At 46.3% G+C, this 24799-nt stretch overlaps 1 protein-coding gene and 1 non-coding gene across 2 annotated transcripts; one reads left to right on the plus strand and one right to left on the minus strand.

Annotated features, from left to right (window-relative positions):
* Positions 1-16582: 16582 nt before the first annotated feature.
* Positions 16583-22672, plus strand: LOC121543005 (transient receptor potential cation channel subfamily V member 6-like). Its single transcript, XM_041852676.2, has 16 exons — positions 16583-16657; positions 18269-18429; positions 18996-19216; positions 19328-19468; positions 19554-19652; positions 19745-19920; positions 20006-20152; positions 20238-20317; positions 20416-20551; positions 20662-20748; positions 20854-20930; positions 21046-21211; positions 21362-21428; positions 21559-21827; positions 22031-22137; positions 22265-22672. Exons 2-16 carry the CDS (start codon positions 18299-18301, stop codon positions 22473-22475), a joined length of 2115 nt encoding a protein of 704 aa, XP_041708610.2. The 5' UTR covers positions 16583-16657; positions 18269-18298; the 3' UTR covers positions 22476-22672.
* trnat-ugu lies at positions 17254-17327 on the minus strand. The gene has a single exon. It is a non-coding gene; the product is annotated as a tRNA-Thr (tRNA).
* Positions 22673-24799: the final 2127 nt, after the last annotated feature.

Below are 24799 nucleotides of genomic sequence, written 5' to 3' on the forward strand. Positions count from 1 at the left end.
ACGGCGAGTTGAGTTGATGCCAAAGAGCTCGATTTTGGTCTCATCTGACCACAACACTTTCACCCAGATCTCCTCTGAATCATTCAGATGTTCATTGGCAAACTTCAGACGGGCCTGTATATGTGCTTTCTTGAGCAGGGGGACCTTGCGGGCGCTGCAGGATTTCAGTCCTTCACGGCGAGTGTGTTACCAATTGTTTTCTTGATGTCTATGGTCCCAGATGCCTTGAGATCATTGACAAGATCCTCCCGTGTAGTTCTAGGCTGATTCCTCACCGTTCTCATGATCATTGCAACTCCACGAGGTGAGATCTTGCATGGAGCCCCAGGCCGAGGGAGATTATTTTGTGTTTCTTCCATTTGCGAATAATCGCACCAACTGTTGTCACCTTCTCACCAAGTTGCTTGGCGATGGTCTTGTAGCCCAATCCAGCCTTGTGTAGGTCTACAATCTTGTCCCTGACATCCTTGGAGAGCTCTTTGGTCTTGACCATGGTGGAGAGTTTGGAATCTGATTGATTGATTGCTGCTGTGGACTTGTGTCTTTTATACAGGTAACAAGCTAAGATTAGGAGCACTCCCTTTAAGAGTGTGCTCCTAATCTCAGCTCGTTACCTGTATAAAAGACACCTGGGAGCCAGAAATCTTTCTGATTGAGAGGGGGTAAAATACTTATTTCCCTCATTAAAATGCAAATCAATTTATAACATTTTTGACATGCGTTTTTCTGGATTATTTTGTTGTTATTCTGTCTCTCACTGTTAAATTAAACCTACCGTTAAAATTATAGACTGATCATTTCTTTGTCAGTGGGCAAATGTACAAAATCAGCAGGGGATCAAATATTTTTTCCCCTCACTGTACATATATATATATACATATCCTTTAAAAATATATATTTCCCTTTATTACTTTAAAACCCCACCACCCCTTCCCTAATTGGAGTAAACGAGTGAACAACAATGCTTAGGCCTCTACTTCCAGCTTATACATACTATATACATTTTATGGACACAGTCAATTTTACAATAATTATATTTTGTTTGTTTTTACTCCTGAACTTCCTCTACCCTCAACCTCTCCGATCATTTTCATGATGTCCATCCGGTTTGCTTCTATGTGCCATATCTTTCTAACTGTTACATTAGTTATCTTGTTATTATTAGTTGTTGTTAGTTGTTATTAGTCCCATCCTTCAGCTCCATTCAACACCTCCCATCTATCGCTTAACACCATCCACATTGGATTTCTATTTGAAATATATTTTTCAACTGTACTGTGATGTTTCACAAAAGTTCTGAACCCTTCTATTCTCATTGTTTCTACAGATTGTAAATTAAAAATAAACATTTTTGCTAAAAGTATTTTTATATTATTGATTGATTGACTATAACTTTTCAGATCACCCAGTAGCGCTATCTGCAGGGTTAGCTCCAGGTAAATATTGCAATCCTTTAGCCATTCCTGGACCTGTGACCAAAAACAAGCTACAAATGGACAGTGCCAAAACAAATGATCTAATGATTCTGTATCTTCACAGAAAAATCTGCAGAGCTGGGAAGATTGTATCCCCCATATAAATAACATTATATTGGTAGCAAGAATTTTGTATAATAATTTAAATAGAAAAATTCTAAGTTTTGAATCCGGCCTTGTTTTGCGTATCAGTTCATAAACACTATGCCATGGAATTGGTACGTCAAAAATCTCTTCCCAACTATTTTGCAAATTATATATGACGGCTGTCAATCCTTTGGTCCTTAAATGAAACTGGAATACTTTTTTATTTATCACAATTTTCTTTAACCAATTATGTTTTTTAATTCAGGGCTGACAGACAAGTTCCTTACTTTTTCCCCCTTCCAGTTTCCTCTTCCATTTTTGCAGTAATGCTGCAATTATTTGGTTGTAATTTTGGGTAGAGCAGACATTTCCATATGTTTGTGTTAGCTGCATGTGCGACATAACTCCACCAGTCCTACCTATGATATCATTTATGAAGATTATACCTTTTTTTTTTTTTTATTCAAAAAATAATGTAATTTTTATCAATTAGTAGATTTGAGTTTAACCACAATATTTGTTGCATTATTTGTTCTGTCGTTTCTGGGGGATTAAATTGAAATTGCAACAAACTTTCTATGGCTTGTTTTAGAAATAGTGATATTTGGGAGATTATTTCCTTTTCAAATAACTGAAAGTGAGAGGTTGTAATCTGAATAAAGGGAAAAAGGCCATTCTTGAACATGGGGTGAGACAATCTTACTAATTTGCTAGAGAACCAGTTCGGATTTAAGTATAACTTTTGTATGACTGAAGATTTTAGTGATAGGTCTAATGCTTTAATATTTAATCATTTCTGTCCTCTGAATTCATATTCATTATATAAATAGGCCCGTTTAATTTTGTCTGGCTTGCCGTTCCAAATAAAATTTAATATTTTTTTCTAATATAATTTAAACAACTGTTCACTAGACGTAGGCCATAAGCAAATAGGTAAACTGGGACAATACTAAAGAGTTAATCAGGGTGATTTTCCACAAATAGACAGGTATTTACCTTTCCATCGTAGCAAGATCTTATCTATTTTTTGCTAACTTTCTATAAAAATGTATTGGAGTGAGATCATTTATTTCATTTGGGATATGTATTCTGAGTATATCCACATCACCATCAGACCATTTTATTGGTAAACTACATGGTAATGTAAAAATTGTATTTTTTAGTGATCCAATACGTAATATAGTATATTTATCATAATTTGGTTGTAATCCAGAGAGGTTAGAAAATGTATCTAGATCCTCTATGAGGCTGTGGAGGGATTCAAATTGTGGATTTAAAAGAAAACATGAATCATCAGCATACAATGACACCTTTGTTTTTAAGCCCTGGATTTCTAATCGCTTGATATTATTGCTGGATCTGATTTTAATAGCTAACATTTCGATGGCCATAATAAATAGATATGCCGATAGTGGAAAACCTTGTTTTACTCCTTGTCACGCCCTGGCTCTGGGGACTCTTAAATGTTGAGCCAGGGTGTGGATTTTCATTGTTTAGTTTTCTATGTTTTTGTTCTAGATCGTGTTGATCTATCTTGGCCAGGGTGGTTCCCAATCAGAGACAGCTGTAGCTCGTTGTCTCTGATTGGGGACCATACTTAGGCAGCCTGTTGGCACCAGTTAGTTTGTGGGATCTTGATCCGTAAAGGTTTGGTGTGTGTAACCTCAGGACTTCACGTATCGTTGGTTTGTTGTTTTGGTTTTGTTCGTGTGTTAAGTACTAATTAAAGATGTACGCTTATCACGCTGCGCCTTGGTCCGTCTCATCTAATAACGATTGTGACAGAAGATCCCACCTAAAGAGGACCAAGCAGCGTGTCCAGGAACAGACAGCCTGGACTTGGGAGGAGATCCTGGACGGGAAGGGATCCTGGACTTGGGAAGAGATTCAGGCCGGAATGGATCGCTGTCCTTGGGAGGAGACTGTGGAGGCGCGCTACAGAGAGGAGCAGCGGCATCGCAGAGGGTACCGGCCGAGGAGGAAGCCCGAGAGACAGCCCCAAGAAAATGTTTGGGGGGGGCTAAAAGGGTGGTTGGCGGAGCCTAGAGTTAGAGCGGAGCCAACTCCCCGTACTCAGGCTAGGAAGCGTGAGACTGGGCAGGCTCCGTGTTATGCGGAGCCACGTACTGTGCCGCGAGTGTTCCGGCACAGTCCTTTACGTCCGGTGCTAGCACCACGCACGTGTCGTGCTAAGATGGGCATGCAGCCAGGATGGGGTGTGCCGGCTCAACGCTCGTGGCCTCCAGTACGCCTCCTCGGTCCCGTATATCCTGCGCCAGTGCCACGTGCTGTAGCGCCAGTACGAGTGCACAGCCCTGTACGTCCTGTGCTGATGCCTCACACATATTGTGTGGAAATAGGCATTCAGCCAGGACGGGTTGTGTCAGCTCTCCGCTCCAGACCTCCAGTCCGCCTCCACAGTCCGGCCCGGCCCGTTCCGGCTCCCCGCACCAAGGCAGTGGTGCGTGTTCCCAGTCCAGCCCGGCCTGTTCCTGCTCCCCGCACGGCCAGTGGTGCGTGTTCCCAGTCCAGCCCGGCCTGTTCCTGTCCCTCGCACCAAGCCAGTGGTACGCGTCGCCAGCCCGGTCCGGCCTGTTCCTGTCCCTCGCACCAAGCCAGTGGTGCGCGTCGCCAGCCAGGTCCGGCCTGTTCCTGTCCCTCGCACCAAGCCAGTGGTGCGCGTCGCCAGCCCGGTCCGGCCTGTTCCTGTCCCTCGCACCAAGCCAGTGGTGCGCGTCGCCAGCCCGGTCCGGCCTGTTCCTGTCCCTCACACCAAGACAGTGGTGCGCGTCGCCAGCCCGGTCCGGCCTGTTCCTGTCCCTCACACCAAGACAGTGGTGCGCGTCGCCAGCCCGGTCCGGCCTGTTCCTGCTCCCCGCACCAAGCCAGTGGTGCGCGTCACCAGCCCGGTCCGGCCTGTTCCTGCTCCCCGCACCAAGCCAGTGGTGCGCGTCGCCAGCCCGGTCCGGCCTGTTCCTGCTCCCCGCACCAAGCCTGTGGTGCGCGTCGTCAGCCCGGTCCGGCCCGTCCTGCTCCCCCACCAAGCCTGTGGTGCGCGTCGTCAGCCCGGTCCGGCCCGTTCCTGCTCCCCGCGCCAAGCCAGTGGTGCGTGTGTCCAGTCCGGCACGGCCCGTGCCTGTTCCACCGGTGCCTGGTCCGGCACCGGTCAGCTGCTCCACTCCGGAGTCAGAGCAATCCGCTCCACCGGGGTCCGGTCCAACTCCAGTCAGCGGATCCACTCCGGAGCCAGAGCAATCCGCTCCACCGGTGTCCAGTCCAGCTCCGGCCAGCGGCTCCAGTCCGGAGGCGGTAAGGTTTGGTCCACCGTCGTCGGGTCCAGCTCCAGTCAGCGGGACCAGACCAGGGGCGCAACGGGGAGGTGGAGAAAAGGTGGTGGTCACGCCCGGAGCCGGATCCGTCTCCGAGGCGGAACGCCCACCCGGCCCCTACCCTCTTGTGTTTGTGTGGCGCGGTCGCAGTCCGCGCCTTTGGGGGGGGGGGTACTGTCACGCCCTGGCTCTGGGGACTCTTAAATGTTGAGCCAGGGTGTGGATTTTCATTGTTTAGTTTTCTATGTTTTTGTTCTAGATCGTGTTGATCTATGTTGGCCAGGGTGGTTCCCAATCAGAGACAGCTGTAGCTCGTTGTCTCTGATTGGGGACCATACTTAGGCAGCCTGTTGGCACCAGTTAGTTTGTGGGATCTTGATCCGTAAAGGTTTGGTGTGTGTAACCTCAGGACTTCACGTATCGTTGGTTTGTTGTTTTGGTTTTGTTCGTGTGTTAAGTACTAATTAAAGATGTACGCTTATCACGCTGCGCCTTGGTCCGTCTCATCTAATAACGATCGTGACACTCCTCTTGACAGTTTAAAACTTTCAGAAAATTGCCATTATTTACTATTTTACACCTAGGGTTACTATACATGATTTTAACCAATTTTATAAGAGATTCTCCAAAATTGAAACGCTCCAGGCATTTATATATAAACTCCAGTCGTACTTTATCAAATGCCTTTTCAAAGTCTGCTATGAATAGCAGGCCTGGGTTCCCAGATGTTTCATAGTGTTCTATTGTTTTTATAAGAGTCATTTTGTCATTCAAACTCGCCCTTACCGAGTGTCAGAAATTAGTTATTTGTGGTGGGACATTTATGGGAAATAAGACTGACAAATTAATTGTATGGCACATCCACATTTAAAATCTTAGAACCTCAACAAAAGACATAAATACATTTCTTACATTCACAACTTTTAAAAATAGAGGATGAGATGGGATAGTTTGTGATGTGACAATACACACACACACGCACACTGCAAAGCAACCTTGTTATTGTAAGTCGCTCTGGATAAGAGCGTCTGCTAAATGACGTAAATGTAATGTAAATGTTATTGTGCCTAAATAAAGATTATCACAAATGATTGACCTACAATTGAAGTCGGAAGTTTACATACGTTTAGGTTGGAGTCATTAAAACTTTTTTTTCAACCACTCCACAAATTTCTTGTAAACAAACTATAGTTTTGGAAAGTCGGTTAAGACATCTACTTTGTGCATGATACAAGTACTTTTTCCAACAATTGTTTACAGACAGATTATTTCACTTATAATCTGAAGTTTACATACACTAAGTTGACTGTGCCTTTAAACAGCTTGGAAAATTCCAGAAAATGATGTCATGGCTTTAGAAGCTTCTGATAGACTAATTGACATCATTTGAGTCAATTGGAGGTGTACCTGTGGATGTACTGCAAGGCCTACCTTCAAACTCAGTGCCTCTTTGCTTGACATCATGGGAAAATCAAAAGAAATCAGCCAAGACCTCAGAAAGAAATGTGTAGACCTCCACAAGTCTGGTTCATCCTTGGGAGCAATTTCCAAACGCCTGAAGGTACCACGTTCATCTGTACAAACAATAGTACACAAGTATAAACACCATGGGACCACGCAGCCGTCATACCGCTCAGGAAGGAGACGCGTTCTGTCTCCCAGAACAACAGCAAAGGACCTTATGAAGATGCTGGAGGAAACAGGTACAAAATTATCTATATCCACAGTAAAACGAGTCCTATATCGACATAACGTGAAAGGCCGCTCAGCAAGGAAGAAGCCACTGCTCCAAAACCGCCATAAAAATGCCAGACTACGGTTTGCAACTGCACATGAGGACAAAGATCGTACTTTTTGGAGAAATGTCCTCTGGTCTGATTAAACAAAAATATAACTTTTGGCCATAATGACCATCGTTATGTTTGAAGGAAAAGGGGGGAACTTGCAAGCCAGAGAACACCATCCCAAACATGAAGCACGGGGGTGGCCGCATCATGCTGTGGGGGTGCTTTGCTGCAGGAGGGACTGGTGCACTTCACAAAATAGATGGCATCATGAGGAAGGAAAATTATGTGGATATATTGAAGCAACATCTCAAGACATCAGTCAGGAAGTTAAAGCTTGGTCGCAAATGGATCTTCCAAATGGACAATGACCCCAAGCATACTTCCAAAGTTGTGGCAAAATGGCTTAAGGACAACAAAGTCAAGGTATTGGAGTGGCCATCACAAAACCCTGACTTCAATCCTATAGAAAATTTGTGGGCACAACGGAAAAAGCGTGTGTGAGCAAGGAGGCCTACAAACCTGACTCAGTTACACCAGCTCTGTCAGGAGGAATGGGCCAACATTCACCCAACTTATTGTGGGAAGCTTGTGGAAGGCTACCCGAAACGTTTGACCCAAGTTAAACAATTTAAAGGCAATGCTACCAAATACTAATTGAGTGTATGTAAACTTCTGACCCACTGGAAATGTGATGAAAGAAATAAAAGCTGAAATAAATAATTCTCTCTACTATTTTCTGACATTTCACAGGGAAGTTTTACTAGGATTAAATGTCAGGAATTGTGAAAAACTGAGTTTAAATGTATATGGCTAAGGGGTATGTAAACTTCCAACTTCAACTGTATACACCTGAATACACAAACCAAACCATGGCAATTGGAAAGTGTTTAGGGTGTCTGGGTTGTTATGTAATGTATTGATAAATGGTCATCAAATATGTGGAAATTAAAATACTGTATGACATTCAGTTTAGAATATGTGCTTTACTGCATAAGAGGATTGGTTCGTAAGAAACCAAATGTACTGTCAAGTATTTTTGTTAAAAGGAAGAACATACTGTCATAAACGGGTTAGCTGACAATGTCACGAAAACGATGCGCACGATTCAAGGTGACTGGGAATATGGCAGAATACAAACAGTGTAGTTATTCCCTCCGCATGGCAAAACGTCAGTATAGGGACAAAGTGGAGTCGCAATTCAACGTCTAAGACACGAGACGTATGTGGCAGAGTCTACAGACAATCACGGAATACAAAAAGAAAACCAGCCACGTCGCAGACCTCGACGTCTTGCTTCCGGACAAGCTAAACACCTTCTTCGCCCGCTTTGAGGATAATACAGTGCCACCGACGCGGCCCACTACCAAGGATTGTGGGCTCTCCTTCTCCGTGACCGACGTGAGTAAGACATTTAAGCGTGTTAACCCTCGCAAGGCTGCCGGCCCAGATGGCGTCCCTAGCCGCGTCCTCAGAGCATGCGCAGACCAGCTGACTGGTGTGTTTATGGACATATTCAATCTCTCCCTATCCCAGTCTTCTGTCCCCACATGCTCCAAGATGGCCACCATTGTCCCTGTACCCAAGAAAGCAAAGGTAACTGAACTAAATGACTATCTGTCATCATGAAGTGCTTTGAGAGACTAGTCAAGGATCATATCACCTCTACCTTACCTGCCACCCTAGACCCCCAAGCTTGAGGCCCTGGATCTGAACCCCGCCCTGTGCAACTGGGTCCTGGACTTCCTGACGGGCCGCCCCCAGGTGGTGAAGGTAGGAAACAACACCTCCACTTTGCTGATCCTCAACTCTGGGGCCCCACAAGGGTGCATGCTCAGCCCCCTCCTGTACTCCCTGTTCACCCATGACTGTGTGGCCAAGCACGCCTCCAACTCAATCATCAAGTTTTCAGATGACACAACAGTAGTAGGCTTGATTACCAACAATGACGAGACAGGGAGGAGGTGAGGACTCTGGGAGTGTGATGTCAGGAAAATAACCTCTCACTCAACATCAACAAAACAAAGGAGATGATCGTGGACTTCAGGAAACAGCAGAGGGTGCACCCCCCTATCCACATCGACGGAACCACAGTGGAGAAGGTGGAAGCTTCAAGTTTGAGGTTGTGGACAGGTGTCTTTTATACTGATAACAAGTTCAAACAGGTGCCATTAATACAGGTAACGAGTGGAGGACAGAGGAGCCTCTTAAAGAAGAAGTTACAGGTCTGTGAGAGCCAGAAATCTTGCTTGTTTGTAGGTGACCAAATACTTATTTTCCACCATAATTTGCAAATAAATTCATAAAAAATCCTACAATGTGATTTTCTGGATTTCTGGATAGTTGACGTGTACCTATGATGAAAATTACAGGCCTCTCTCATCGTTTTAAGTGGGAGAACTTGCACAATTGGTGGCTGACTAAATACTTTTTTCCCCCACTGTATTCTTAAATTCCATTCCTTACTTAGATTTGTGTGTCTTGGGTATATGTTGTGAAATCGTTAGATATTACTTGTTAGATATTACTGCACTGTCGGAGCTAGAAGCACAAGATTTTCACTACACCCGCAATAACATCTGCTAAAATTATATTTGATTTGATTTGATTAATGACATCTGCTGGTCAGCAATAAATAGCAGCGGGTGATTATCAGATCTACTTTTTATTTTCTCCACTGTTTTCAGCAAAACTCCTAAACTAATACAGTGGCCTGAAACTCCTTTGCGCAGTGGTAAGTCGTTGCCGTTAGTAGCCTATAATCAGTTGGAATACCAGGTCCGCATCTTACATCATGCTTCCCTGTTTTCAAAAATGGAATTTAAGGCATTATTTAGGATGCTTAAGACAGAAGCTTAAACTATATTAAACAAAACAAATTATTTGAACAACAGTGCAGAAAGTGTGATTTCACATAAATAAAACTATTTTCTAAATAGTGTGCCTTCAACAGGATTCAACCTCATACCCTCACATCCCTGAATGTTCCATAGTTCCCTACTGTACTTGCTAAGCTACCGATCAGGTGAACATTTTGGTACAAAATTGTAACTATATTTGTAAGTACAGGGTCCAGAAGAGGTCGGTGTTTGAAAGCAGCTTGGAATCGAGGAAAGCACCGGAAGCACTGAGAAATCAGTGGGATCTCACATTTTGCAACACACGGTTTGAAAAAGCATGTGACCAAACGAAGCTTCGAAGTACTTCTGATAAAGTGATACAAGCATCGGCACACCGCTTCGAAGGTAGCTGTTTAGCCATTTTGATGCATGCCTCAGAGCTCCGGTTTTAAACATAACATCACTACTTTTCAGTACCACCCATGACTGTGTTTGCTAGTGAAAGAGACGTGGTTGTGCATTAATTCATTTTCAGTTCTGTGTCCTAGTGAGATTCTAAGTGAATATGTTGTCATTATTTAAGACAATACATTACATATTTCATAAGGCCTTCTTTTGAGGGCCTAGTTTTACCCTAATACAGTGGCCTGCAACTCACATTATGCTGGCTTGTAAAGTGATGTGTAATTCCTATTGAAATCTAGCCAGAGTGGGGATATCCAACAATTTGAATATTTTAGTCACCCGCAACCTGCGTTCAGAATGACTGACAGTGCTAGGGTTGGGAAGACTAAGATATGAGACTACCTTAAACATCTAAACTGGAACAACAATTTCAGTAACTGGTGAAATAAGTCCAAGTAATACATTGGAATAGTTTAGAAAAATGTATATTATTTATATTTGATTAATTAATCAATGCAAATACACAAAAATATTGAAACAATTATTTATTTTTTAAATCAACCTTCAATAGAGCATGCTGGGACATATGATAATGATGGGCGTGGTTATGGTTCAACTCTGGTTATTAACACCAACACTGGGGTTAATTTACACCACTGAGTGTTAATTTAACTCTCTACAGTGTTAAATTAACTTTTGGATTAACACTAGTGTCACGGATTCTGCCGAGGCTGCTCCTCCTCCTGGTTCGGGCAGGCTTCGGCGTTCGTCATCCCCGGAGTACTAGCTGCCACCGTTGAGTGTTTCTATGTTTGATTGCTTTTGTCTGTCTGTTACACCTGTGTCCGTTTGTGTCTGATTACGTGTTCTATAAGTTGCCTGTGTTGTACTGGTTAGGTTGTGTGTTGTTTTTCGCCTGTCCGTAGTGCTGCGTGTTTTTCTCTGTTTTGTTGTTTTATTGTTTTACGCATAGTTTGCGTAATAGCTTGCCTCTGTTTTGTTTGAGGCCGATCGTTGTATCTTTGCCTTGTGGTTCACAAGTAAACTTTGTTGGACTAAGCTTTGGTGTCCTGCGCCTGACTCCCACACCACATACACCTCAGCCTTGACAGAACAACACACCAGTATGGAGTCAGCAGGAGCAGCGGCGGCACCCAAGTCGCTGGAGGATCAGATCAGCGACCAAGACACCATGATCCGGCAACTTGGGGCCGCCATGAACGAGGTGTCCAACACTCTGCGCCGGTTGGTTACGGGAGAGGTGCCCACGCCTTCCCACACCATACCATCACCAACGGCCAGTCCTCCTCTCCCAGCACCGGAACCCAGTGGCATTCGGCTCTCGCTCCCGAGTGCATATGATGGTTCTGCAGCCGGGTGTCAGGGATTCCTCCTGCAAGTGGAACTCTACCTGGCCACCATACACCCAGCGCCCTCGGGATACGAGAGCGTCTCCGCCCTCATCTCCTGTCTATCCGGCAAGGCGTTGGAGTGGGCCAACGCCGAATGGAGGGGAATAGACGCCGCTACCATCACCTACGCGGAGTTCTCCCGCCGCTTCAGGGCTGTCTTCGATCATCCACCTGAGGGGAAGGCGGCGGGGGAGCGTCTGTTCCACCTCCGACAGGGGAAGAGGAGCGCACAGGAGTTCGCCCTGGAGTTCCGGACTCTAGCGGCAGATGCGGGGTGGAATGAGAGGGCCCTCATCGACCATTACCGGTGTAGCCTACGAGAGGACGTTCGTCGTGAGCTGGCCTGCAGGGACACCAACCTATCCTTCGACCAGTTGGTGGACATCTCCATCCGTCTCGACACCCTGCTGGCTACCTGCGGACGTCCCGAGTGGGGGTCGTCCATTCCACCCTCCAGCACCTCCGAGCCGATTCCCATGGAGCTCGGAGGTGCTGGCGCTAGAGAGAGGAGGAGAGAGAACCCGAGGGGGGCCATCCCCTGCACCAACTGTGGCCGTGGAGGACACACCGCGGCCAGGTGCTGGGGAGGGTCTCCTGGGAGAGGGGACAACAGGTCACGCACTGGGGAGTCATTTCAGGTGAGTAGGCGCCCCACTTACCCAGAACTCTCTGTTGGTCACATGAGTATACCTGTGAGATTTCCACAGGTGACACCTCATTCCCAGCATAAGGCGCTAGTAGATTCAGGCGCAGCTGGGAATTTTGTTGATCGTGCATTTTGTTATAGGTTAGGAATTCCCCTTCGGCCGGTAGAAGCCCCCTTTCCTGTTCATGCCCTAGACAGCCGGCCGTTGGGGTCGGGGTTGATCAGAGAAGTCACAGCACCACTTAAGATGACGACGCAGGGGGGTCATGAGGAGATCATTCAGTTTTATCTGATTGACTCTCCTGCGTATCCCGTGGTGCTGGGGCTTCCCTGGTTAAGCACCCATGATCCTACCATTGCGTGGCAACAGAGGGCTCTTATGGAGTGGTCTGCCCAGTGTGTAGGGAGATGTCTAGGTGTTTCCTTAGGGGCGACCTCGGTAGAGAGTCCGAACCAAGTGCCCGAAATGCGCATTCCCCCTGAATATGAGGATTTAGCACTTGTGTTCAGCAAAACGAGGGCAACACGGCTACCACCTCATAGACAGGGGGATTGTGCGATAGATCTCCAAACAGGAGCGGCACTTCCACGGAGCCGTGTGTATCCCCTGTCTCAAGAGGAGACAGCGGCTATGGAGACTTACATAGCCGAGTCCTTGGCACAGGGATACATACGGTCCTCCACTTCCCCGGTTTCCTCGAGTTTCTTCTTTGTGAAGAAGAAGGATGGGGGTTTGCGCCCGTGTATTGATTACCGTAGTCTCAATCAGATCACGGTTAAGTACAGTTACCCTCTTCCACTGATTGCGACTATGACAGAATCATTACGCGGAGCGCGGTTCTTCACAAAGTTGGATCTCAGGAGCGCGTACAATCTGGTGCGCATTAGGGAGGGGGATGAATGGAAAACAGCATTTAGCACCACCTCGGGTCATTACGAGTATCTCGTCATGCCATACGGGTTAATGAATGCTCCTTCAGTCTTCCAATCCTTTGTTGACGAGATTTTCCGGGACATGCATGGGCAGGGTGTGGTAGTATATATCGACGACATCCTAGTGTACTCTTCTACACGAGCCGAGCATGTAGCCCTGGTGCGCCGAGTGTTGAGGAGACTGTTGGAGCATGACTTGTATGTCAAGGCAGAGAAATGCTTGTTCTTCCAGGAGTCCGTCTCCTTTTTGGGTTATCGGTTGTCCGCGTCTGGTGTGAAGATAGAGGTTGACCAGTGTGTCGGCCGTCGCGTAATTGGCAAACTCCAACCACTGTAAAAGAGGTGCAGCAGTTTTTGGGTTTTGCTAATTACTACCGGAGGTTTATCCGGGGGCTTTGGACAGGTTGCAGCTCCCATTACGTCCCCTGCTAAAGGGGGTCCGGTTCGCTTGCAGTGGTCAGCTGAGGCGGACAGGGCATTTGTCAAACTGAAAAACCTGTTCACCTCGGCTCCCTCTTTACCATTCCAAGTAGAGGTAGACGCGTCCGAGGCCGGTATTGGGGCAGTCCTGTCGCAACGGTCCGGCACGCCACCTAAGCTCCGCCCCTGTGCGTTCTATTCTAAGAAGCTCAGCTCGGCGGAGCGTAATTATGACGTAGGGGACAGGGAGCTGTTAGCTGTAGTCCAGGCCCTAAAGGTGTGGAGGCATTGGCTTGAGGGGGCTCAACACCCTTTCCTCATTCTGACTGATCACCGTAACCTGGAGTACATCCGGGCAGCTAGGAGATTGAACCCTCGTCAGGCTAGGTGGAACATGTTCCTGACCCGGTTTGTTTTTAAGATCACATACATCCCAGGGTCCCAGAACGGTAAGGCAGACGCCCTGTCCCGGCGGTATGACACAGAGGAGAGGTCCATTGAGCCTACTCCCATACTGCCGGAGTCTTGTCTGGTGGCTCCGGTGGTGTGGGAGGTCGATGCGGAGATCGAGCGGGCACTGCGTACCGACCCTACCCGAGTGTCCTGCGTACCGACCCCACCCGAGTGTCCTGTGGGGCGGACGTACGTTCCGCTCGAGGTTCGTGATCACCTTATTTATTGGGCTCATACATCACCCTCCTCTGGACATCCAGGTATTGGCCGGACAGTGCACTGCCTTAGCGTGAAATACTGGTGGCCAACGTTAGCTAGGGATGTGAGGGTTTATGTCTCCTCCTGCTCAGTGTGCGCCCAGTGTAAGGCGCCTAGACATTTGCCCAGGGGAAAGTTACATCCCCTGCCCGTTCCACAACGACCATGGTCCCACCTCTCGGTGGATTTTGTGACCGACCTACCCCCCTCCCAGGGGAATACCACCATTTTGGTCGTTGTGGATCGGTTTTCCAAGGCCTGTCGTCTCCTCCCAATGCCGGGTCTCCCTACTGCCCTACAGACCGCTGAGGCCCTATTTACCCACGTGTTCCGGCACTATGGGGTCCCCAAGGATATTGTGTCTGACCGAGGTCCCCAGTTCACCTCCAGAGTCTGGGGGGCGTTCATGGAACGCTTGGGGGTCTCGGTGAGCCTTACCTCGGGGTACCACCCAGAAAGCAATGGGCAGGTTGAACGAGTCAACCAGGATGTGTGTAGGTTTCTGAGGTCCTATTGCCAGGGCCGGCCGGAGGAGTGGTCTAGGTATATCCCCTGGGCAGAGATGGCCCAGAACTCTCTCCGCCACTCCTCCACCAATTTAACACCTTTCCAGTGTGTTTTAGGTTATCAGCCGGTCCTGGCACCATGGCACGAGAGCCAGATCGAGGCCCCTGCGGTGGATGAGTGGATTCGGCGCTCAGAGGAGACGTGGGACGCTGCCCATGTCCATCTGCAGCGGGCCATCCGTCAACAAAAGGCGAGCGCCGATCGCCACCGCAGTGAGGGACCGGTATACGCACCGGGAGATCGAGTCTGGCTCTCGACTCGGGAAACCTGCCCCTCCGCCTGCCCTGCCGGAAGCTGGGTCGGGCGGTTTGTGGGGCCCCTTTAAAGTCCTGAGAAGATTGAACGAGGTGTGTTACAGGTTACAACTGCCTATTGAGTACAAGAATATTAACCCCTCATTCCATGTGTCTCTTCTCAGGCCGGTGGTAGCTGGCCCACTCCAAGAACATGAGATAGGAGAGACCCCTCCGCCCCCTTTGGACATCGAGGGGGCCCCCAGCGTACAGGGTCCGGACTATCTTGGACTCGAGGCACCGGATGAGTGGTCTCCAGTATCTCGTGGAGTGGGAGGGGGTACGGTCCGGAGGAACGGTGCTGGGTGCCTAGGAGGGACATCCTAGATCCATCCCTCCTGACGGAGTTCCACCGTGGGCATCCCACGCGCCCGGGTCCGCGTCCTCCTGGCCGTCCCCGAGGCCGGGGTCGGCGCACGGCTGGAGCCGCGCGTCAAGGGGGGGGTACTGTCACGGATTCTGCCGAGGCTGCTCCTCCTCCTGGTTCGGGCAGGCTTCGGCGTTCGTCGTCCCCGGAGTACTAGCTGCCACCGTTGAATGTTTCTATGTTTGATTGCTTTTGTCTGTCTGTTACACCTGTGTCCGTTTGTGTCTGATTACGTGTTCTATAAGTTGCCTGTGTTGTACTGGTTAGGTTGTGTGTTGTTTTTCGCCTGTCCGTAGTGCTGCGTGTTTTTCTCTGTTTTGTTGTTTTATTGTTTTACGCATAGTTTGCGTAATAGCTCGCCTCTGTTTTGTTTGAGGCCGATCGTTGTATCTTTGCCTTGTGGTTCACAAGTAAACTTTGTTGGACTAAGCTTCGGTGTCCTGCGCCTGACTCCCACACCACATACACCTCAGCCTTGACAACTAGAAATGTTACACTGAAAAATCACTGGCCAATTTGCTGTGTGCTATGAAAGAGACACATCTGCAGATTTCCATACATTTCAAATACCTTTTAGAATTCTGAAGAACTGTAGATGCCATGTCAAAACCCCACACTTAACTCAAAGGTTATTCATCGGGCAAGAGTTCTCCAAGGAACCTTAAGAGCTGAGGAAGAACCATTTAAGAACCTTTATTTTTTAAATTGTAGATTAATCTAGAGCACAACCAGTTAAACTAGTTTCTATAGACCTGACAGGTAAGGTGTCTATAGGATCCTACAGGTGAAACAGCAAATATATGTCCAGTTAGACAAGCTCACCTCAATATGTGCAACACTAGCATTGAGACAATTGAAAGGTAGACGACTTTCGAACCGGTTATCTGAACGGTTCACTGAGAACAAAGACCAAAAAGTGTTGACTGTCATGATGTTGACATTTTTTACATGGGGGTGATGCAGGGGCTGAAAATGAGCCATGGAGGAGACCTATGAACCGTGGACCAGTCTCAGGACATCAACCAGGTAAACTGAGTGTGGCGGCCAGAGCAGTCTTTAGCGTTTGAGACGTTTTGGCAAAATGTCAAACAGCCTTGGTATACTGCAGTAAATGATTCCAATAAAATGATGGATCTTTCCTAAAGATAAAGCTTAAGTTATGATTACTACTCCTTTCCACCATTTGGCCCCTCCCTCTCTCCTCCCTCCTCTCTCTGACATCTATCCTCCTCTTGACCTCCTCCCCTCCTCTTGACCTCTTCTCCATATATAAAGATTCCCACCTGTGAATCCCCCTTCTCTTTCTCAAATCAGCTTGATGTTGCATGTTGACGTAGTGCCTGACTGTCAATTAGGAGTAAAGGACTAACTGTTTTCTTCCATAAAAGGTAAGTGGGTCATTCCACCAATTCGGTGCCTTCTGAGAAGTGTAACTTTATTTTTTTAAAAGTGATTTTACTAAATCTTTATATTCTGTCATCAAAAATGTTTTTCCCATCTCAAATAAAATAGAAAATACTATCTAAGTGCCAAATAAAGTAACAGGGTTGACAAATTCATCTTAAATCAGCCTTGTGACAGGCAAAATGGAAGCTTGTTGTGCGCAATAGAATGCAAGCTTCACAATAAAAGTGTAATTGTTAAAACATTTCTAGCCTGTCTACCTATGGGTAATAGTGTTGGCGTGTTGAGCTTGACCCGCTTAGTTTTCCACCACAAAACACCAGAAAATTGCCAAAAAGAGTAGAACCAGCTCACCTGCTTTTACAGGATGATTTGACAATTAGATGTTAAATGTTTCTTTAGAAAAAAAATTTTTTTAAAGGAATAGTTTTACCATATTGAATTGAGAGTTCAGTTCACGCAACAGGGTAGACCTTAAAATGAGGTACTAGGGCTTTACAATCATTTACATTTTAGTCATTTAGCAGACACTCTTATCCAGAGCAACTTACAGTTAGTGAGTGCATACATTTTTCATACTGGCCCCCTGTGGGAATCGAACCCACAACCCTGACATTACAAGCACCATGCTCTACCAACTGAGCCACAGGAGGCAATCATGGTGAGAACTTTGAGAAATGTTGGGGTTAAGTGGGTAACAATCTTCCTAGAAGTCACATAGGGTGCACGGAGGGAGATGTCAAAATACAGAATTTTGGCACTTTAGCAAGTCTTTATTCAAATAAAAAAAATCAGAATTATTGAATTCTACATGTGGTATATATTAAAGTGATAAGAGAAGGAAAGAATGGCCTTTCTAGGACTGTGTCCCAAATGGCACCTTATTCCCTTTTCTAGAGCACCACTTTGACCAGGGGCCATAGGGCTCTTGTCAGGAGTCTTGTACTATACAGGCTATGGGGTGACATTTGGGACACAATCTTGGATATGTGAGCGGTTGTTTTCTCGAAGTGCATCAGTTTCGTGTGTTGCTCAGTTGGTAGTACATGGCGCTTGCAATGTCAGGGTTGTTGTGGGTTTGATTCCCATGGGGGGAATTCAGTACGAAAATGTACGCACTGACTACTTTAATTCGCTCCGGATAAGAGCGTCTGCTAAAATGAATAAATATGTCAAGGGCACTTCATTTAATATAACAGGCTCTTAAAATTCAAATGGTGCACAATTTCTACTTGAAATATTGAAGGGACGCAAAAGGAACGACAAGTGTTCACCTTTTACATTTTACAGAACTGTTTAGAATAGAATAGAATAGAATAGAACATAATAGAATAGAGAAAAACTACGCTATTGCCTGTATTAATGGGGAAATGGAGACCTCTGGTTTCTGGTTCAGCTCTGGTCTGTGGGATGGTGCTGACCTGAACGATCTGTCAGTTAGTTTGCTGACAGCTCACACATTCTAGATTTGATTTTAGTCCCTAGTACATAATGAGAAGGATGTATTTCTTTATGAGTTAAGTCTGATGGTAGAACATCTTTCTGTTTCTGACACTCCATTTCTCTCACACACAAGCACCTCTCTCTCCTCCCAGCCGTTTGAAATAGACTCACCATATGAGAGGATGGCCCCGCCCTTGGCAAGATCTGCTCCAGGTGAGCTCAGCCATTGGTGGAGCCAGCTTAGGTTCCGCCTCCAGAACAGGAAGAGGTGGAAAGAGATGCTGGATGAAACTTTTTTGCTGCAGAACAAAAGGTGAGTTTCCTATTAGTAAAAAAGAACAGCTACTGTCAAGTATTGGTTGATATTATGCTGCATTCATAACAAGTAAATTATGTTTTGTTGTTGCATTTAACTGCAGAAAATGCTGTTATCGAGGTCATTTGTTAAGTATAACATTGGGCAAAAACGGGTTGAATCAACGTTGTTTCCACGTCATTTCAACCAAAAAAATCTATGTGAAAACGTATTGGATTTGGAAAAAGTCATCAACATCAGGGCATTTTGTATTTTTTTCTCCTAACTTTTAACCTAAACCCAATGACATAGAGAAATATTTTGTTGATTTCACGTTGAATTCACAATAGTTGACAACTCAACCAAATGTAAATCAAAATAAGACGTTGAACTGATCTCTGTGCCCAGTGGGATGTGACATCAGAGCTCAGCATGTGGGAGAAGTCTGAGCTCAGAGATGATAGACAGTTTCCCACTAGTAATTACCAGCTGGAGGGGCGTTCAAGTGGATTTGCTGATATTTACGAGATGTTCTGAACGCAGCATTAGATTTCTAACTTGCAAACACACTCTCTCTCCCATAGAACAAACAACGTCCCTCTCTTCTTTGCCGCCAAAGAGAACAGTGCAGGTTGCATTAAGAAACTTCTGGACTGTGCGTCCACTAATATCTTTGAGAGAGGTGCTCTGGGGGAGACCGCGCTGCATGTGGCAGTTATGAATGATAACATGGAGGCAGCTTTAGCTCTGATGGACGGAGCACCTGAACTCATCAATGAGCCCATGACCTCTGACCTCTTCCTTGGTACACACTCTCACACACAATGAACAAACACACACTATAATATCATAAAACTCACATAGACATTCAATCACGCAATCATACATTCTCTCTCTCTTACTCGCTCTCAATCAGGCATGACACCTCTCCACGTTGCCGTGGTGAATCAGAACATTAACCTGGTCCGCAGTCTGATTGGTCGAGGGGCGGATGTGGCCACGCCCAGAGTCACAGGCCTGTACTTCAGGAAGAGAAGAGGCGGGCTGCTCTACTATGGTAAAATGACTGTATGTGGTCTGTAAGGAGAAAATTAATGCATTTTGGGAAATGTGGTTGTTTGATGCTGTTTGCTTTACTTTAGGTGAGCACATCCTGGCATTTGCGGCCTGTGTGGGGAATCAGGACATCATCTCCATGGTGATCAACGCAGGAGCCAGCACCAGAGCCCAGGACTCCATTGGTATGAAACACTTCTCTTTCTTCTCCTCGTCCTCCCCCTCTTCTCTCTTCTCCTTTTTTCAGCAGTTGAATATCTCCCTCTCTCCCCCCTAGGTAACACAGTGCTCCACATCCTGGTCCTGCAGCCCAATAAGACTATAGCATGCATGGCATTGGATCTAGTGTTGGCACGCGACGTTGAGCTGGACCAGGCTGTGCCACTGGACATGGTGCCCAACTACCGTGGCTTAACGCCCTTCAAACTGGCTGCCAAGGAGGGCAACCTTGTGGTGAGGAAGGATAGGGGGATATAAAGAGAGGGACAGTGGGGAACATGGGAACAGTAGAAATATATATAAATACTGTCTCTCCCAGGCATTCCAGCACCTGGTCAATCGGAGGCGAGTCGTCCAATGGAACCTTGGACCGCTGTCCTCTAACCTCTATGACCTCACAGAGATCGACTCCTGGGCCAACAACCTCTCTGTGCTGGAGCTCATCGTGGGCAGCCAGAGGAGAGAGGTACAGTACAGTACAGTACACAAACATGATACAGTGTAATATACACTATAGGGAAACTGATGATGATGATGATCTCCTCCCTCAGGCAAGGAGGATACTGGAAGTGACTCCTGTTAGGCAGTTGGTCAGTCTCAAGTGGAACCTCTATGGAAAACACTACTTTAGGTAACAACACATACAGTGATCATGTTCTGATATGTTTGAGATTCTGCCATTTGTTTATTTCTAATGTTGTTTTAACGTTGTTATTGTGTTGTGTACAGGTTGTTGCTGCTGCTGTACGTCCTGTACATTGGGATCTTCACTCTGTGTTGTGTGTGTCGCCCTCTAAAGGATGCTCCAGAGAATTGCACTGTATCTGACAGGGACAAAACCATCCGAGTGCAGAAAACTCTGAAGGTGGGGGAGACATGAAGGCCCCTTCATATGACAGCCTGTGTGCAAATCTCAATCAAAGGTGTTCATATTAACCCTTTGTGATCCACGTGTCTTGTTCTCTGTCCCTGTAGGAGAGTTATGTGACCTATGGGGACAACTTGCGTCTGGGAGGAGAGATGATCAGTGTCCTGGGTGCCCTGGTTATTCTGCTACTGGAGGTAAAATATACATTATCCAATAGTTTTACATTTCACTTATATTTACACTGTAGATTAGATCAGATTATTGGCTGTCAATATAATCTGTTATTCCCAATCCCTAAGATCCCAGATATGCTGAGAGTGGGGGCCAAGCATTACTTTGGACAGACGGCCCTGGGGGGACCCTTCCATGTCATTCTGTACGTCAACCTTGGTACCTATGTATCCTTTATTACCTGCCTAGTGATGTTATTATTATGTCATGTCTATGTAGCATTTATACCCTGTGTAATAACCTGTGTGTTTCCTCCCCAGTATTGCCTATGCGATGCTGGTGGTGCTGCTGTGTGTGTTCAGGGTCAGTGGGGTGCAGGGGGAGGCAGTTGTCATGGCTGTGTGTCTGGTACTGGGCTGGAGTAACGTCATGTTCTTCGCCCGAGGCTTTCAGATGCTGGGGCCTTATGTCATCATGATACAGAAGGTATGTAAGGGCAGCAGACACACACATATGCACGCTCGCACACACACACACACACACAAGCATTTGCATGACGTTACTGTAGAATGTGTGGTTTTGCTGTTTTGATTCCAATATTAAACTGTTGTGGCGTTTTGTCTCATTTCCTCCTAGATTATATTTGGAGACCTCACCAAGTTCATGTGGCTGAGCTTCATCATGCTCATAGGGTTTTCCACCTGTAAGTACATTCTGTTTAAGAGAAACTCAAAAACCATATTAATAGTACAAATATATTAAACCAAATAGAATTCCTATTTTTATTTGCCAGTTATTCTCTCTCGCTCTCTCTTTCTCTCGCTCTCTCTCAGCCCTGTGGATGGTGTACATGACTCAGGACCCAGACTCTCTGCCTGCGTACCACTCCTTCCCCATCACTCTGTTCTCTCTGTTTGAGCTGAGTGTGGGTCTGATAGACCTTCCAGTGGACAACACCATCATAACGCCACCTATTGTCCATGTGCTGCACTGCACCTTCTCTGTGGTCGCCCACTTACTGCTGCTCAACCTGCTCACAGCCATGATGAGTGATACACAATGGAGAGTAGCCCAGGAGAGGGACGAGCTCTGGAGGACACAGGTGTGCCAGACACACACATTTTGACACACACACATGCACACACACACACTCAGGAACACACACACACTCAGGAACACACACACACAGTCTCTCCTACATACGCCATACAAATTGCTTAAAACCATGATTAGAGTGTATACAGCATCCCAATCAGTGCCATGTTACTGATCCTTATGTCCTCTGTCCCTGCTCACTGTGTGTAGGTGGTGGCCACTACCCTGATGTTGGAGAGGAGGTTGCCCCGCTGCCTGTGGCCCCGGCTGGGGGTATGTGGCCTGCTCTACGGCCTGGGGGAGCGATGGTACCTCCGGTAAGACAACAACACTCCTATTACTGTACTCTCTGTTTTAGGTGTGGTGGTGTTAACAGTGTTTCCCCATCCCCATCATATACAGGCTTTATATTATAATGACTCTCATACTCTGTCTCCGTTGCAGGGTTGAGGATCGCAAAGACCCACTGGTGCAAAAGATGCGTCGCTACATCCAAGCCTTCTCTAAGGATGAGGATCAGAGCAAGGAGCGGAAGGAGGAGGAGAAAGGACCTGGAAACAGGAAGTCCCTGGAATTCTGGCAGATGATTCGCCACAGCGCTCTGGGTTTAGACATGGAACAGGAAGAGCCTGAGGATGACCTGGAAGTAAGATAGGGCTGAGGTTTAAGACAGCAAAACAGATCATTATATTGTTATTATATAATATATGTGTGATGCAATCATGAATGCAGAGGCGCCATGCCCATAGGGGGCACAAGGGCAGGTGCCCCCTCCCCCATATTCTCCCTAGTAAGTGGTTCCTTCCTAGGTGCACCACTGAGCAAAGATACAGTGGGGGGGAAAAGTATTTAGTCAGCCACCAATTGTGCAAGTTCTCCCACTTAAAAAGATGAGAGAGGCCTGTAATTTTCATCATAGGTACACGTGAACTATGACAGACAAATTGAGGAAAAAAAATCCAGAAAATCACATTGTAGGATTTTTTATGAATTTATTTGCAAATTATGGTGGAAAATAAGTATTTGGTCACCTACAAACAAGCAAGATTTCTGGCTCTCACAGACCTGTAACTTCTTCTTTAAGAGGCACCTCTGTCCTCCACTCGTTACCTGTATTAATGGCACCTGTTTGAACTTGTTATCAGTATAAAAGACACCTGTCCACAACCTCAAACAGTCACACTCCAAACTCCACTATGGCCAAGACCAAAGAGCTGTCAAAGGACACCAGAAACAAAATTGTAGACCTGCACCAGGCTGGGAAGACTGAATCTGCAATAGATAAGCAGCTTGGTTTGAAGAAATCAACTGTGGGAGCAATTATTAGGAAATGGAAGACATACAAGACCACTGATAATCTCCCTCGAACGGGGGCTCCACGCAAGATCTCACCCCGTGGGGTCAAAATGATCACAAGAACGGTGAGCAAAAATCCCAGAACCACACGGGTTGACCTGGTGAATGACCTGCAGAGAGCTGGGACCAAAGTAACAAAGCCTACCATCAGTAACACACTACGCCGCCAGGGACTCAAATCCTGCAGTGCCAGACGTGTCCCCCTGCTTAAGCCAGTACATGTCCAGGCCCGTCTGAAGTTTGCTAGAGTGCATTTGGATGATCCAGAAGAGGGTTGGGAGAATGTCATATGGTCAGATGAAACCAAAATATAACTTTTTGGTAAAAACTCAACTCGTCGTGTTTGGAGGACAAAGAATGCTGAGTTGCATCCAAAGAACACCATACCTACTGTGAAGCATGGGGGTGGAAACATCATGCTTTGCGGCTGTTTTTCTGCAAAGGGACCAGGGACGACTGATCCGTGTAAAGGAAAGAATGAATGGGGCCATGTATCGTGAGATTTTGAGTGAAAACCTCCTTCCATCAGCAAGGGCATTGAAGATGAAACGTGGCTGGGTCTTTCAGCATGACAATGATCCCAAACACACCGCCCGGGCAACGAAGGAGTGGCTTCGTAAGAAGCATTTCAAGGTCCTGGAGTGGCCTAGCCAGTCTCCAGATCTCAACCCCATAGAAAATCTTTGGAGGGAGTTGAAAGTCCGTGTTGCCCAGCGACAGCCCCAAAACATCACTGCTCTAGAGGAGATCTGCATGGAGGAATGGGCCAAAATACCAGCAACAGTGTGTGAAAACCTTGTGAAGACTTACAGAAAACGTTTGACCTGTGTCGTTGCCAACAAAGGGTATATAACAAAGTATTGAGAAACTTTTGTTATTGACCAAATACTTATTTTCCACCATAATTTGCAAATAAATTCATTAAAAATCCTACAATGTGATTTTCTGGATTTTTTTTCCTCATTTTGTCTGTCATAGTTGACGTGTACCTATGATGAAAATTACAGGCCTCTCTCATCTTTTTAAGTGGGAGAACATGCACAATTGGTGGCTGTCTAAATACTTTTTTTCCCCACTGTATATGTGAAGACAGTATCATGAGTGGAGGAAGAGAGAGAATGTCGAGTGACACACAGCATTTCATTTGATTTTAGCTGCCGGTGATGGGCGGGACTGTTTGTAAATTAATTTGATCAAGCTATATTGATTCCTTCTTGATGAATAAATAAAACAAGCAATAAAGAAGTGCACCTTCAGAGGAGATGCTGATGACACTGACGAAGGCCGAAACGTTTGTCTATCTACCCACCCGTGAATTAAATAAATACTAAAAATAAACCTTGAATGTCTTTTTTGAGTGCGGACCAGCTAAACAATAAGGAATTCTATTACATTATGCTACCCGCACCAGTTCTGAGTGCAGTGGTCATTAGGGCTGTTGCGGTGACCGTATTACCGCCACACCTGTGGTCACCAGTCATGAAGGCAGTCAAATTCCACGTGACCGCTTAGTCACAGTAATTAGGCTTCTCCAAGCTCTGATTCTGCTGATAGTCATTAGTAGCCTACCAAACTTGCTAACTGCCTGGTACTCAGCACTCTATTGTCCCTCTAATCACTCTG

Source organism: Coregonus clupeaformis, chromosome 28 (assembly GCF_020615455.1).
Source record: "Coregonus clupeaformis isolate EN_2021a chromosome 28, ASM2061545v1, whole genome shotgun sequence".
Classification (NCBI taxonomy): domain Eukaryota; kingdom Metazoa; phylum Chordata; class Actinopteri; order Salmoniformes; family Salmonidae; genus Coregonus; species Coregonus clupeaformis.